Source organism: Anas platyrhynchos, chromosome Z (genome assembly GCF_047663525.1).
Source record: "Anas platyrhynchos isolate ZD024472 breed Pekin duck chromosome Z, IASCAAS_PekinDuck_T2T, whole genome shotgun sequence".
NCBI classification, from domain to species: domain Eukaryota; kingdom Metazoa; phylum Chordata; class Aves; order Anseriformes; family Anatidae; genus Anas; species Anas platyrhynchos.
In genome coordinates, this window is record NC_092621.1 from 44,883,121 (window position 1) to 44,897,058 (window position 13,938).

General features: G+C 37.2%; 1 protein-coding gene across 11 annotated transcripts in view; it reads left to right on the top strand.

The window, feature by feature from the left end:
* The window catches only part of AOPEP (aminopeptidase O (putative)), a 200,532-nt gene that overhangs the window by 12,234 nt on the left and 174,360 nt on the right, over positions 1-13,938 (top strand). For all 11 annotated transcript variants that reach the window (XR_011805683.1, XR_011805684.1, XM_038170281.2 and 8 more), the window contains 2 exons: positions 1,881-2,834; positions 9,773-9,939. Coding sequence is in view for 9 of the 11 variants with exons in the window: in XM_038170281.2 (XP_038026209.1) it covers positions 2,029-2,834; positions 9,773-9,939 (973 nt within the window). In the remaining 2 variants the exon portion in view is untranslated. Of the gene's footprint in view, positions 1-1,880; positions 2,835-9,772; positions 9,940-13,938 lie in introns of those variants that run through there.

Sequence of the window (13,938 nt, forward strand, 5' to 3'; positions counted from 1 at the left end):
AAAGAAAAGAAAAGAAAAGAAAAGAAAAGAAAAGAAAAGAAAAGAAAAGAAAAGAAAAGAAAAGAAAAGAAAAGAAAAGAAAAAAAGAAAAAGATTTTTCTCTGCTTGTCTTCAAAGACATCCCTGTTAGAGCTGTTTCTGAGTGGTGGAAAGCAGTCAAAGAAGGAAGATGTTTGCTGTGCTTTGTGTGAAGCGTTGTGGTTTAACCCAGCAGGCAGCTCAGCACCACACAGCCATTCGCTCACATCCCCTCACCCCCCAGTGCGATGGGGGAGAGATCGGGGAGGGAGTAAAAGCTTATAATAATAATAATAATAATATGTACAAAACAAGTAATGCACAATGCAGTCGCTCACCACCTGCTGACCGAGGAGCAGTTCCCCCACCCCAGCCAGCCCCCCCATATGAATCGCTCAGCACAGTGCCATATGGTATGGAGCATCCCTTTGGCCACTCCGGGTCAGCTGTCCTGGTTTGGCCCCCTCCCAGCTCCTGCTGCACCCACAGCCTCCCCGCTGGCAGGGCGGTGTGAGGAGCTTGGCGTAGTGTAAGCACTGCCCTGCAACAGTGTGTTATCAACACTGTTCTCATCCTAAATCCCAGACACGGCTCCATAACAGCTACTAGCGGGAAAAAGAACTCTACCCCAGCTGAAACCAGGATGGTGAAGCCAGTTCAGGGAACAGTTAGGTGATTTCTTGTCCTGAATCTTTCAGTTATGGATGCTAGCTTGATAGCATGCTCTGGATTCTTACAAAAGAGTTAGCAAATCTTGAGGGAATCTAGGTTTTCCTTCTTGAGAACTCCAAAAAAAAAAAATATTTTGGACACTGTAGTCGGTGACAACACTGTGAAACTAAAATGGCACGAGCTGATATCTGTTCACTGAAGACACTTAAAACCAGACTTGGCTGTATATCAACTCTGTGTCACTAACCTGGCAGAGAGAGAACTGCGAGTCTTAACATGAAATTGCTTCTTCCTTTCTCTGATTTCTAATTCTGCTCTAGAAAGTAGTCAAAAAAGTACTGAAGTGAGATAAGAGTGTGTAATTTTAGCTCAGTGGCCATAGCGAAACAGAATGCATGACAGTTAAACTTCCATGATGAACTTTTGCCTGTCGTTGCAAATAAAAATGTTGACGCATTTTAATATTTTCTTTTGTAGGTTTTTGCATATTTTCCAGTGGAAAGACCTTTTGTTTTCTGTAAGATGCTATTATCTCAAGTGTTAATGGGTTTTCAGCTATTAAGATGTAGTGATATATCTTAAGAATATAACTATAAATTCAAAAAATCTTCATGAACAATCTCAAAGGAATGCTTAGAATGCCCTCATAGTAAACGGGCTTGTTTTCTTTCAATTTACTAGAATTGCTGATACAAGAGTGGTTGTAATGTGGATAGTTTATTAATCCATACTCTTGCCTTGTATATATTAGGTTATTACTTCCAAAATTTAAAACGTATGTAGGGATTTAGGCTCATATTTGTTGTGTAGAATCACAGTAGAAAAATGATCACTATCTTTTCAGCTAAGGCACTTGAAATAAATGCAAAAATCTTAAAAACAAACAATGTAGTAATAAATAAAGTTAGATGTTGCATAATTATGTATTTTTTCTAAAGTATTTTTGGGGGTGTAGAGAGTCGACAGAAGGACTTTATTAAAGTGTGTCAGTTTATAAAAGCTGACTAGAAATACATTAACTTGGGAAAACTAAAGCCTTCTTGATGGCAAATTCAGAAGCAACTAGCTTGATCTCATTCTGTGGAACTATTTTTAATAAAAGCAACTGAACTTTAAATAATTTCTCAAAATGCTTGTTTCAGAAACAGTTGTGAAATAATTATGTGATATGTTTTTGTTTTCCTTCGCAGAATGAGAGGAGTGGAGGAACTGCAATTAATTTCTACAAAGTAATATTAATGTTTTTGACACTGGAAGGCTGAGTATCCTTGGTCTTTGTGGAGGCATCATAAGTAAGAACTGGCCAAGGTTTTTTAAAGCTGCCCAGCAGACTGGAACATGGAGCCGCAGCTAGACCCCATGAAGGATGACCTGCCCTTAATGGCCAACACTAGCCACATGCTTGTAAAGCACTATGTATTGGACTTGGACGTAGATTTTAAAAGTCAAGTTATTGAAGGCTTCATAGTTCTGTTCTTGGAGACTGGGAGCAGGTACAGGAGAGCCAGCAGTACTGGAGAGGAAGGCTGCCAGTCACAGTTTGATGAAACCTGCAAAATTAGGGCATCGGAACAAGGCCACGTCCCTGTGTCAAATGCAAGTGCCTGTTCATCTAAAATGGAATATAATGATTTTGCTGTCTGTGGTAAAGGTGAAAAAGATACTTCTGATAAAAATGGTAACCATAGCAACGAGGAACAGGCTTCTGGGATTTCTAGTTCAAAGAACTGCTGTGACATAGAGAATCATGGGAACGAGGATTTTCTGCTGGTGTTGGACTGCTGTGATTTGTCTGTGCTAAAGGTTGAGGAGGTAGATGTTGCTGCTGTGTCAGGCATTGAAAAATTCACAAGGTCTGCCAAACTAACTGATGTTTCAAAGGAGCTGGCAAATCTCAGGAATCAGATTGTACATGAACTTGTGACTTTACCTTCGGATCGCTGGAAGGAACAGCTATACTATTACACTTGCTGCAGCCAGGCACCTGGCTGTGGAGAGCTTCTGTTTGCTACTGGCACTTGGAGCTTGGAGATAAGGAAATCAGGAATTCGGACTCCAGCAGACTTCCCTCACGCAATTAGAATACAGTACAAAACCAAACCAGAGGGAAGATCTGTTACATGGACTACAGACCAGAGCGGCAGGTACGTGACTTATCTCAAAGGCTTTGCACACATTAATTTTAAACCTAGATGCAAGAATGTGCAGTTGTGTAATGCTGAGCAGCTCTGCGAAGATGATGAGTGTTCTCTTCCATTGTATCTGTTTTGTCTTTGTTTTGAACCCTATTGCTGTCCTATAGGAGAACAGATAAACTGTGCTCAAGCACTTGCAGAGCTCAAGCCTGTCTAAATGATTGTGTTTTCTCATAATGAGTGGGAGTAAATGTTGTTGTTGCGTTGGAATAAGTGTGTTTAGGGAATAGGGAATTATTACTTTGGAAAGAGAAGATATACATGACAGGTTATTTTCATTCGTACACTTTATGTTCCCTTTTCTTCCTGGCTTAAACAAGTGATCATACAGCATAAAGATCAATATACATAATAATTAATAGAATTGCTTTACAACTAGTCTTTTGTCAATATTGTAATAAGTTTAGAGATGCAGTCTTTTCCTGTTTAGTCTCTCGTAATCAACTTTTAAAATCTCCTTCATCTATTATGTGAAATAAATTGATGATAGCAAAGTGTAAGAGGATTTTTTTTTCTAAATCTGGCTTTTATGAATGTACACAGTGCTATACAGAAATCTTCAAGATAAGATCTTTACAGGAGGGAAACTACTATCTATTCTTGACTTACACAGTGGTTAATATTGCTTTACTGTAATGCTCAAAGGTGGATTTTAATGTCTGTTATTTCTTTAGTCTATGATATCTAGAAACCATGAGCAAAGTTGAAAGATGAAGAAATTGTGTCTAATTGAACACTTGCTTTTCACTCCCAAAGTAGAGATGAATGCTTACCTTTCATTTCAGTTATGCTAATGTAAATTAAGAGTCTTCTCACTGATAGCCGTGTTAGGGAAGAAAATGAAGCCTTTAAACTGCATTGTCTGGTATTTTTAAGTAATTCTACTGGTAAACCATGATCAGCATCAAGCCCAGGAGTTTGTCAGTCATGTTCATTACCTATTCCCCTTCCCCTCCTCTACTCACTCCCCAGGAAGTTATTTATGGTATTAGTGTAGGAAGTTTAACTCTATATAGTATCTTTAGTTATGAAAATTCTGAATTTTGACTCAGACACGCAAATGGAGGGCAATTGCCTGTAATCATGCAGTTTGTCAAAGTCTCCCTGGTCTTTGCTAAAGTCTTTGAGACTAATGTTAGCAACACTTAGCTGGCATAGAAATCTTCTGTGTGTTGCCTCATGAAAATTCTTATTTCAGGGTCTTTTTTAAAACATCTAAATCACTAACTCTTTTAGTTTTGACTTCTTTTTCCTTTCACTGCAAAATGTTATGCTTTCTTTAGAGACAGTTCATGCCAGTTTAACACAAACACACGATATTTTATGAATCAATAATGAAGCAGGAAAAGATGGATTGGCATGGGTTAGGAAGTCTGATAGTTGCTGTTAGATAGTCTCAAGCTGTTTTAATTTCTGCCTTTTGTAGAGTATTTGAGAAATTAGTACCTATCAGAAAATAAGTTTTTATGTCACAGTCGTTAGAATCCTTCTCGCTGCATTTTCTAAAATCAATTTCTGTACATGATGAACACATAAATATAGTGGTAAACCTCATTCTACAAAATGTGGTCATATTTTTCTTTTCTTTTCTAAAATAAAACCCATTTTCAATATATGGGAGAAGTACTATTAAATTTTATTCTCATAGGGGAATTCTATAAATTGTTCCAAAGTATGTGTGCTTTTTTAGGTAAAAGTCAAATCATTTCCCAAAGGAGCCTATAATCTGTGGTTCCAACCTCAAAGAAAGCAAAGTAAAATGAACAACAAAGCACAAGCATTGTGTGGCCACTTCAATGCATTTCCTCTAATTTAGCTCTAGTTCAAGTGTTTGGAAATTTACCCTATGTGCTAACCATTTTATGAAGACTTGCATTTTATTTATTTTAAACTATGCTTGAATTATAATTCACAAAGTTATCTGTTATGACAAAGCTTTGTGAGGTGCGTTTAGGCATATCATATGCTACGCTGATGTAAACCCATCAGGGTACGCTTCTGTTTTCAGTGAAGGCAGGAGCTGAACACACAGAATTTCAGCATTTCCCTGTCTGTTCTTTGATACTAAAAAATATTTTTATGATCAAGAGTGGAAGTGCTATTTAGGCCTTGGACAAGATTTTTTGTAATAAAAACTTCTCTGTGCCTTTATGCAGAAGTATTAATAAAAGGACAAAACAGAAATAGTGAATAACGTGGGTAAGCATGTGTAGATGCTCCAAATATACATTTGGAGAGATTCTTGTCTCTCCAAAATCTGAAATTATAGGCGGTGTGTCAGTTCTTAAAATTGGCAGGTAATTTTTAATAATGATTAATAACATTATTATTAAAACAGGAATAATAATAATAAAAAATATTTGGTATATTATGTGTAACATATTTACCATGAAAAAAAAAAAAGAGAGAGAAAACAGTTCTGTTTCAAAGCTTTTCAATTGTTTATTAGCATAATACAGCATCTGTGTTTCAAACTAAGAAGGTAATGTTGCAATTTTAACAAAAATTATACTTGTGTTTGAAGTATTCTCACTTTTATATTTATTAAATATAGAAATGTTTTAAAATAAAAACCTACTTTTGGCACCATACTAATGTATACGCCCTTGCAGTATGTATAAAACATATTTAATTACTGAGAAGGAGAAACTTGGTGTCAGCCCATCAAGGTGCTTCAGCAGGTTTGCCTAACTCTTAGGAGTATGTGGCAGTGTTGCATCAGCAGTGCTGCCATGCTGGAGACAGAATCCCACAGTAATATTTTAGCAAATAAGGATTCTTATTGATGATCATGAGGTAAAGCATTTAATTTGGTACTTTTCTTTGGTACTGTAGTCAATCAGACTTTCTTATGTATTATGTTGAATACAGTAAGGAATACATAAAAACTGTCTAAAAATATACATAGCACCTTTGAAGAGAAAAATATGTCCTGTATTAACCTTGTCGTCCTTGCTTTCTACTGATTACTATACCAAAAGATACAACTTTTCAACAGGAGATTTTGCAAAGTACGTCTAGATATATCTAGATATATCTTTGATATATCTGATGCAGACCACAAGTTAGTTGGCACAGGTCCAAGAAATTTGCTCTGAAAGGTTGGTTTAGAAATTTAGCCATCCAGCTGTTGGAAAAACAGAATCACAGTACCAGAGGTTGCTGGAAACGTCTGTGGAATCCCTCATCTCATAAGCATATTTGCTACTTTTAAACTGGAGAACAGTTTGTAAAAGGCATGGATAGTTGCTGACTGGTGTTTTGTTCAACAGAAAAATGAAAACAAGAATGCCTGGTCTGTTGGAGTCTGATGGCAATCACTGGCAACTCACAACTGTGTAAAGAGATAAGTTGGTATGATTTAGGTGGCAGGAAGCCCTGCTGCTTCATGGAAATGACATCGTGTCATTTAGAATAAGAAACAGCCGCAAGGAGCAGTCTTAAGAGTAGCCTTAAAATTGCTAGAGGCTGCCACCTTACTTGCAGACAACTTCTGAAGAAATAGGTGTCCCTTTCTCCAAATACAACAAGTGCACAGGTTTGCTGAGCTGGACATTTTCCTTGAGAAAGCTTCAAACAGACAGTAACCAGAGCGTGTTGAGATGGCTGAGCCTTTGAATGTGGTTCAGGTGTTTTAAGGTGCCTCAGAGAATACCTAAGGATTCCTGTTCAGAGAACAGAGTATTAGTGCTATTATTAGCTTGTAGTAGCTTAATTTGGTATTAAACACATATTCCTACATGGGAAAGGGAGATCTGCCAAGAGCTGGTTTGAGCTGGTTATGTTATGTTATGACAACATACAGAATACTGATGAGTTAGAGTTGAAGGAATCAATTTTTCCTCAGAAACCTTGCCTCTGGGAGATTACTGCACAACGCAGAGCCCCATGTCTCATCATGGGGCAGAACCAAAGAATATCACAATTACTGCTTGATTTCTCCATTGGTCTGGATTGTCAGTCACAGGGAATTACTAGTCATAAAGTTTGCTGGATGAGTGACCTGTGACCTGCTTTGTTTTGTGGATGCTAGTCTTTCCATTGTAACAGCTAATCAGACAAACAGCCTGAGTTCTCTGCTTAGCTTATTTGTGCTGTATTTGATTTTCTTATCTCTTCCAACCAGTAGTGGCAAAGATTATGGTTGGCATAACAACATGTTACCTAAGTGCATGATTTGAATGTTTCCAGACCACAAAAACTAAAAGAAGAAAGGTGGAGAGAATAGAGAAAAAAAAAAAAGACTGAAAAAAAAGAGGAACTGTGAAGTTTCTTACTAGTAGTGGTAACAATAAATCAGGAAAAAGCAAAGTTTGTATCTATTGATGGAAACAGTCCGAAACTGGTTATTTGTCCCTGATATTCTTTGATGTACCTTGGCTAGCTAGTAATTTTTCTTCAGTATCAGATGGAAGGAAATCCGTATCAGGGTAAGAATTTTCTTTCTGATACTCTTTTTGCTGGAATTGTGCTGCCTAGCCTAGAACAGAGAAAGCTGCCAGCTGCAATGGGCATCCTAAAGTAACACTCTGGTGTTACCAATGTTGTTACATTATTACTGTAAATGAAGTATAAAAAAAAAGCAAAGTAAAACAAGATTCCTCAGGAGAAACAATAAAATCTGTGGAGGTATGTTTTAGGGTGAGAAGAAAATAGATTAAGAAAATTCCAGTGAAGGAAGAAAAGATAATTCTCCATAATCATCAGTTCATCTTATAAAACTTCCTCTCCAAAGCAGAACAGCAGACTGTTCGGTGTTAGCTGACATCTCAGTTGATGGCATACTATCAATCAGCAAGTCTCCAGGCGCTCTAGCCATGAATATATGAATGTCTAATTAGAAGCTGATGTAATCACTGTTCTGATAGTTTCCTCACAAAATTCAGAATGCTTTTGTATGTTTCATTGCTGTTTTCTTAGCAGACTTTGACATTTTGAATAAATTTTCATTTTAAGTAATGAAGATAATAAGTACCTCTGGACAAAAATAATATTTTCCATAGATGGGAAGTGGAAAGGACAGTTTTGAAAACAAATCAGGTATTTGACCAGTCTTTCTCCACCATTCTAACTCAGTTTCTCCTTGGGCCCTATAGGGACTTGTGACCTGCCTATGCGTCTCTTTCAGCCCTAAAATATTTAAGGAAAAAGGTTATTTATGTAATACATTATTATTATTATGTTATGTAAACTGACTAAGAGGCTTGAAACTAAGTTTGTAGGTCCAGTGGCCACTAAGTGACCATTCACTCATTTCCCTTTTCCCACCCCTAAAACTCTGTTAATTTGTAAAACATTATGGTCTGCAGGTTAAAATGCTCTCTGAGAATGAGGTAATATTAATAGTATAAATAACATCTGTTCTGTGTTGCTTGTGTTATATTTGACTCTGGGTTCCCAGTCTCCCAACACTGAAATAATATATATTTAAAAATTGAGCTTTATTCAGTATTTTTCTGAATTCTGATAACTGATATGCTCTTACCTATGTGAGGCTTGGGCACTTAGAATGTTAATATTGATCATTCTTTTTTTTATTTCTACATACATCTGTTCATTCTGTTTTTTACAATGTGATGATATATGACATACATGCTTGTTTACAGCCCAAAATATCTCATCCCCTTCTCTGCACTGTGAGTTTTAACCTCTGCTAGCATTTAAGCACAGCATTACAACATTCTGTTCGGTGTTGTTCTGCCAGCCCCTTTTCCAAGTTGTAACATTTTCCTCTGTAATTTCTTCAGGTTGAAATCATAGGAACTGACTCACTTGCTCTTGGTCTCACAGTTGTGAGACAGACAGTATGCTTGTTACAAATCTAATGTAAAACACATCAATGTACACTGCCTTTAAATATGTTGTGTTTGCTGTGGGTTAAGAGCACACATACAGAAACTTGAAGCAACTGAGTTGGCATGTGTTAATTAGGCTATAGAAACTTGGTTGTACCATGGACAACTCTGGATCCAATAGCACAGGTAACCCTTAGAAAAGGAAGAGAAAAAAAAAGCTGTAGAAGTAATATTTTCATATTCTTTCCTTCTGTGTGGTTGAGACTTGGCTTTAGGGAAGGAATTATTTGAATGGAGGTATTATCTGGGGAGAAGTAAAGAAGATGCTCAGATCTTAGCCATTGCAAAATAGAAATATTGTTGAGATAGCAAAGGGGCAACAGATGAAGAGGGTGCAACAGTGAGAAGGCTGGAGAAACTGCAGAAAGATCAATACCACAATGAAGATCACTATATGGAAAAATTGAGAGAAGCTGAGGCTGATATGAAAGAAATACATCCTTTTCATTACCTGTGCTGTGGTTGGAACCCTGCAAGGCAGCTGACTTAGCATGCATTTCCTTAATTACAGTAAGAAATGCAAAAATGTCCAGTTTTATGGAGGCCGTGACTGCATGAGGCTCAGTGCTAGATCTATTGCTCTAAGTCTGGACAAGCCACCAGGTTGTACAGAGAGATGGGATTAATGGTAATGAAAGCACTAGTGTGATGACAACAGTGTGTCACAGATGCTGGTGAAGACTACAATGGCATCTGTAGAAGATACTCAAGAAAATTCCTTGGTCTTGCGGTTCCAGTGTAGAGCTATTGTATGAGGCTGGAAAATATTTCCTCATGTGGAAGAGGGAAATACTTAGAGTTATTCTTTTGTTGTATGGGCAAAAATTACTGTAGTAATTCTGCTTTCCTTCATTCTCTCTTAAACGGCTTAGATGAGAATTTGGTTGGTTCATGTCATACTGTTTTGATATCTACATAGCTGAGAAGGTTAAATGTAAAAGCAGTACAACAATATGTTTCATTTTTGACAGAAAACTTAATTCAGTCTTCCTTATTGTAACTCTAACTTCAATCTCTATTCCTTCAATTTAGGCCATGCGTTTATACGATGGGATCACCAATAAACAACAGAGCTCTTTTCCCTTGCCAAGAACCACCCATTGCCTTGTCAACGTGGCAAGCATCAGTCCGAACAGCTGCAAGCTTTGTTGTTTTAATGAGTGGTGAAAACTCAGCAGAACCAGTCCAGCTTCAAGAAGGTGAAATATATTTTCTACAGCAAAGTAGTTTCAGTTATTTCATAATTAGAGATACAGTTTAGTGAATGCATGATTTTTGAAAGGATGTAAAAACACATAAACCATGTCTGTCTGTAATCTCCATGTCATTCTGTGGAAATTACCTGTGCCAAGAATTCAAGGATTCTTTTACTTTTTCCAGACCTAGATTTCAGTTGTTGTAAACTGACTGTTTTCAATCTCTCTGTAGTTGAACATTTGGCAGATAAAGTACCATATCAGGCTCTTGACCACTTCAAGCCTTAGTAATTAATTAAACTTTATGTTTTAGTTTTTCAGTCCGATTGTAGCGCGGTGTGGCAGTGATTAGGATCTGTCATTGTGTCATGTCTGTTTTCTGAAAAATATTGAATGAATGAAGAATATTAGTTCATATGTACCTGATATCTGATCAGTTCTCATGTACCTGATATCTGGTCTTCTTCTCTCATTTTGTCTTGTCTCGTATCTTCTTGTCTCTCCTTTTTTTCCCCTTCTCTCATTGGAAGATCATACCATGTGTGCAAGCAAGCAAGCATTTTTCTTCTGTATTGGTAGTACTTCATTCTTTAACTCTCTGTCTGCACAGAGGAGGAAGTTTTTATGGTAGCGATACAAATAACAAGAAGTGTGTCTTGCTCCCATTAGTTTTGAGACTCTTTGGGAAATACGGTCAGTATTTTCTAGTGTCAGTTGTTCTGTTGACAGGCCTTTAAATATGTAGCCTGATTTATGGAAGTGGCACTCTTTGGTGTTAAGTGAAAAGTTAGGATAGTCATGCATCTTAATAATATTAGTAGTTAGAATCACCTTTCCTTAGTTAGGCCTTGTTTAAGTACAGTTGGTCCAATGCTAGCCCCAGAAGATAGGTCATAGTTTCTTCTTTACTTTAACTCACTTTCCGCCAGCACATGTAGTAACAGGTATGCAGACAGCACCGCTGCTGATTGTAATCAACATTCACCAGTGCAGAAAGCCCAGCTCTGTGGTCAGACTGTGGGCAGGAGAAGAGAGCTTAGTTCTGACACACAGAAATGGAGGTAAATTAAATGTGAGCATTCTGTGGGATGAATCTAACACCCAGACAGTGGTTATGTACACTGATTTTTAGAGGGCAATGCCAATAGATATGCAGCATGGCATCCATCTCAAAATGGAAGTAAATCTTGACATTTGTCTAAGCTTTATTCAGAATTATGTTTTATTTAGGGAAAATTAAATCCCTAAATAAATGTATACACTTCCATTTGTAATGGAGAAAGGTGCTGTTACCAGTTAATGGTCCTGCTTATATTTGGATAAGGCCTACCATTCCACAGGCATGTACTGTAATTGTAAATAGATGAAATAAGGTTTATAGACCTTGTATCTCACTCGTTCTGATAAAATAAGCTCTTAAAACTCAAGGAAGGTCTTCCTCCAGTTGAACTATTTCAAAGTGTTGGTTTTGAAGTAATTGAAGATCTTAATATTTACAATCCTAAGGAAGGTAGGGGAGGATTGGAAAACACACAACAATTGGGGCCGGTTTTGTTTAATATTTCAGTGATCTTGATGAGGGGATCAAGTGCACCCTCAGTAAATGCATGGACAGTACCAAGTTGAGTGGAGATGTTGATCTGCTTGAGTGTAGGAAAGCTCAGCAGAGGGATCTGGATAGGCTGTATCGATGGACCTTGTCCAAATACATGATAGTCAATGAGGAAAAGTGCAAGGTGCTGCACTTGGCTTGTATGAGAAATAGTGTGGCCAGCTGGACTAGGGAAGTCATCATCCCCTTATACTTGGCTCTCGTGAGGCCGCACCTTGAGTACCATGTTTTGTTTTGGTCCCTTCACTAAAAGAAAGATATTGAGTTGCTCAAGGATGTGCAGAGAAGAGTGTACAGAGAAGAACTAGAGTTTTCTAGTCAGAAAACAAGAGTTTTGAGGAGTGGCTGAGGGAACCGAGGCTGTTTAGTCAGGAGAAAAAGAGGCTGGGAAGGATACCTCCATCACTGTCTATGACTATCTGAAAGGAGGTTGTAGTGAGGAGGCTGTTAGTCTCTTTTCTCAGGTGACAAGTGGGAAGAAATGAGGAAATGCTCTCAGGTTGCACCAGGAGAGGTTTAAATTGAATATCAGGAATAATTTCTTCACAGTGAGGGCAGTAGACATCAGAATAGGCTGCCCAGGGAAGTGGTGGAGTTGCCATCTCTGGAGGTGTTTAAGAGATGTGTGGATGTGGTGCTTAGGGATATGGTTTAATGGTGCACTTACTAGGGCTAGTTTGTTGATTGGACTTGGTGATTGCATGGGTCTTTTCCAACCTAAATAATTTTATTAATCTAAAAGGCATGTTAGTCTCACGTCTCACCTCCTTTTCTGCAGAGTCTTTAGAAGTATCATGTTATTAAGTGGTACTAAAGATTTTTTTTTGTGAATCCCTGAAAAAATATACAGCAGCATGACAACCATGTGGTTTTTTTTTTCTAAATATTGACAACATGTAAGCAGGTTCCAAGCTTGCAACACGTACAGCAAGATAATACTTTACATTATATACCTGTCCTGAAAGTTAACAACTCCTTTTTATTATTTTTTGTATTTGTTGTTTGTTTCTGGTTTGAGGAATTGTTTGCTCAGTTGTATTCTTTCACAATTTCAAATATTAGTCAAAGTTTAAGAATTTTTTTAGCTACTGCTATGATGAACAGACTTCTTGTGTAATCCTTCATAGCTTATGTGATAAAATAAATTTATCTCTCAAGACTTGCAGAATGGGGCTGATGCCTATATTTAGATATGGCCAAAATTTTCTTTAAATGAGAAAGATGCTAAGGTGTTTGGATACTGAAAAGGAGCTTAAGCATACTTCTGATGTACATAATTTTTCTTCTTTTTGGACAAAACAAATGTAGAATTTAGTGAAGTTTTCTGCAAAGGTTTTCATTCTCTGAAAAGATTGTTTAAAAGTGGCTCATCAAAAATATTAGAATTTGGTGTTTCAGTGAAGAAAGTCTTTCTTCTATTCCCCTTTAAAAAGGCATGTTTACTCTTTAGGGACCAAAAAAGGAATGAAAGTTTCCTTGATTTCAGAGCCATCATTTGCATTAAATTATCTGGTTATTTTTGGCCATATGTGAAGCCTGTTTCAAGCCTTGTCTCTGCTCTTGAAATATGGAAAACTGCCACGATGAGCTTCTCAGTTCATTTAGGCAGTAATACTTTCCTGACTTGGCATCAAGAAAACAAGAGTGCTCTAGATTTAAGACTAGGAGAACAGTTTAATTAATTTTATTGACACTCACACCTTGCTAATGAGTTGTTGCCTGTCCCTTAGTGGTGGCTGCATGGTTTGAAATATTAACAGGAAAAAGGATGCTTATGTGACTTTATAGAAATAGAAACCTGGGAAAGATTTTCAGGCAATATAAACAGGTATAGGTAAGTTAAAATCAATATTCTCTTAGACCAATTAGGTAGTTGAAAAGTCTGTATTGTGAAAGAATGATTTCCTCATTAACATTGTTTCATCACTAGTTTAAAGAACCCATTAAAAATTTATAGTGGAATTAAGAGTAAAAGTAATACTGGGGAAAAACATTTTTAAAATGCTGTTGATGGAGTGTTGAGAATGTTGAGAATGACATCAGGGTACCATATCATTAATGACAGTATTGCGGCTTAGTCACCCAAGGCCAGCCTTGTCACCCTGCGGTGAATAGATGGGGTTTTTGTTCAAACCCTTCTAGTAGTTGCAATGGGTCAGTTTATATTGGTAATTCATGTGTCTGCCTAAAGATATGTTTATTTTTTTCATTTTTTTTTTCATGAGGCTAACGTGGTGTATATCTTTTACTAAGATCTCTGTGAAAGCAAGAAATAGCGTAAGAAGTCTTTAATGGAAAGGCCAGCAGAGAGGAAATGACTCATTTTAGCTTCACAGTGCTAATGATGTGCTGAGTGAAAAGTGTGTAGTGAACAGGGAAGAACCAAATGC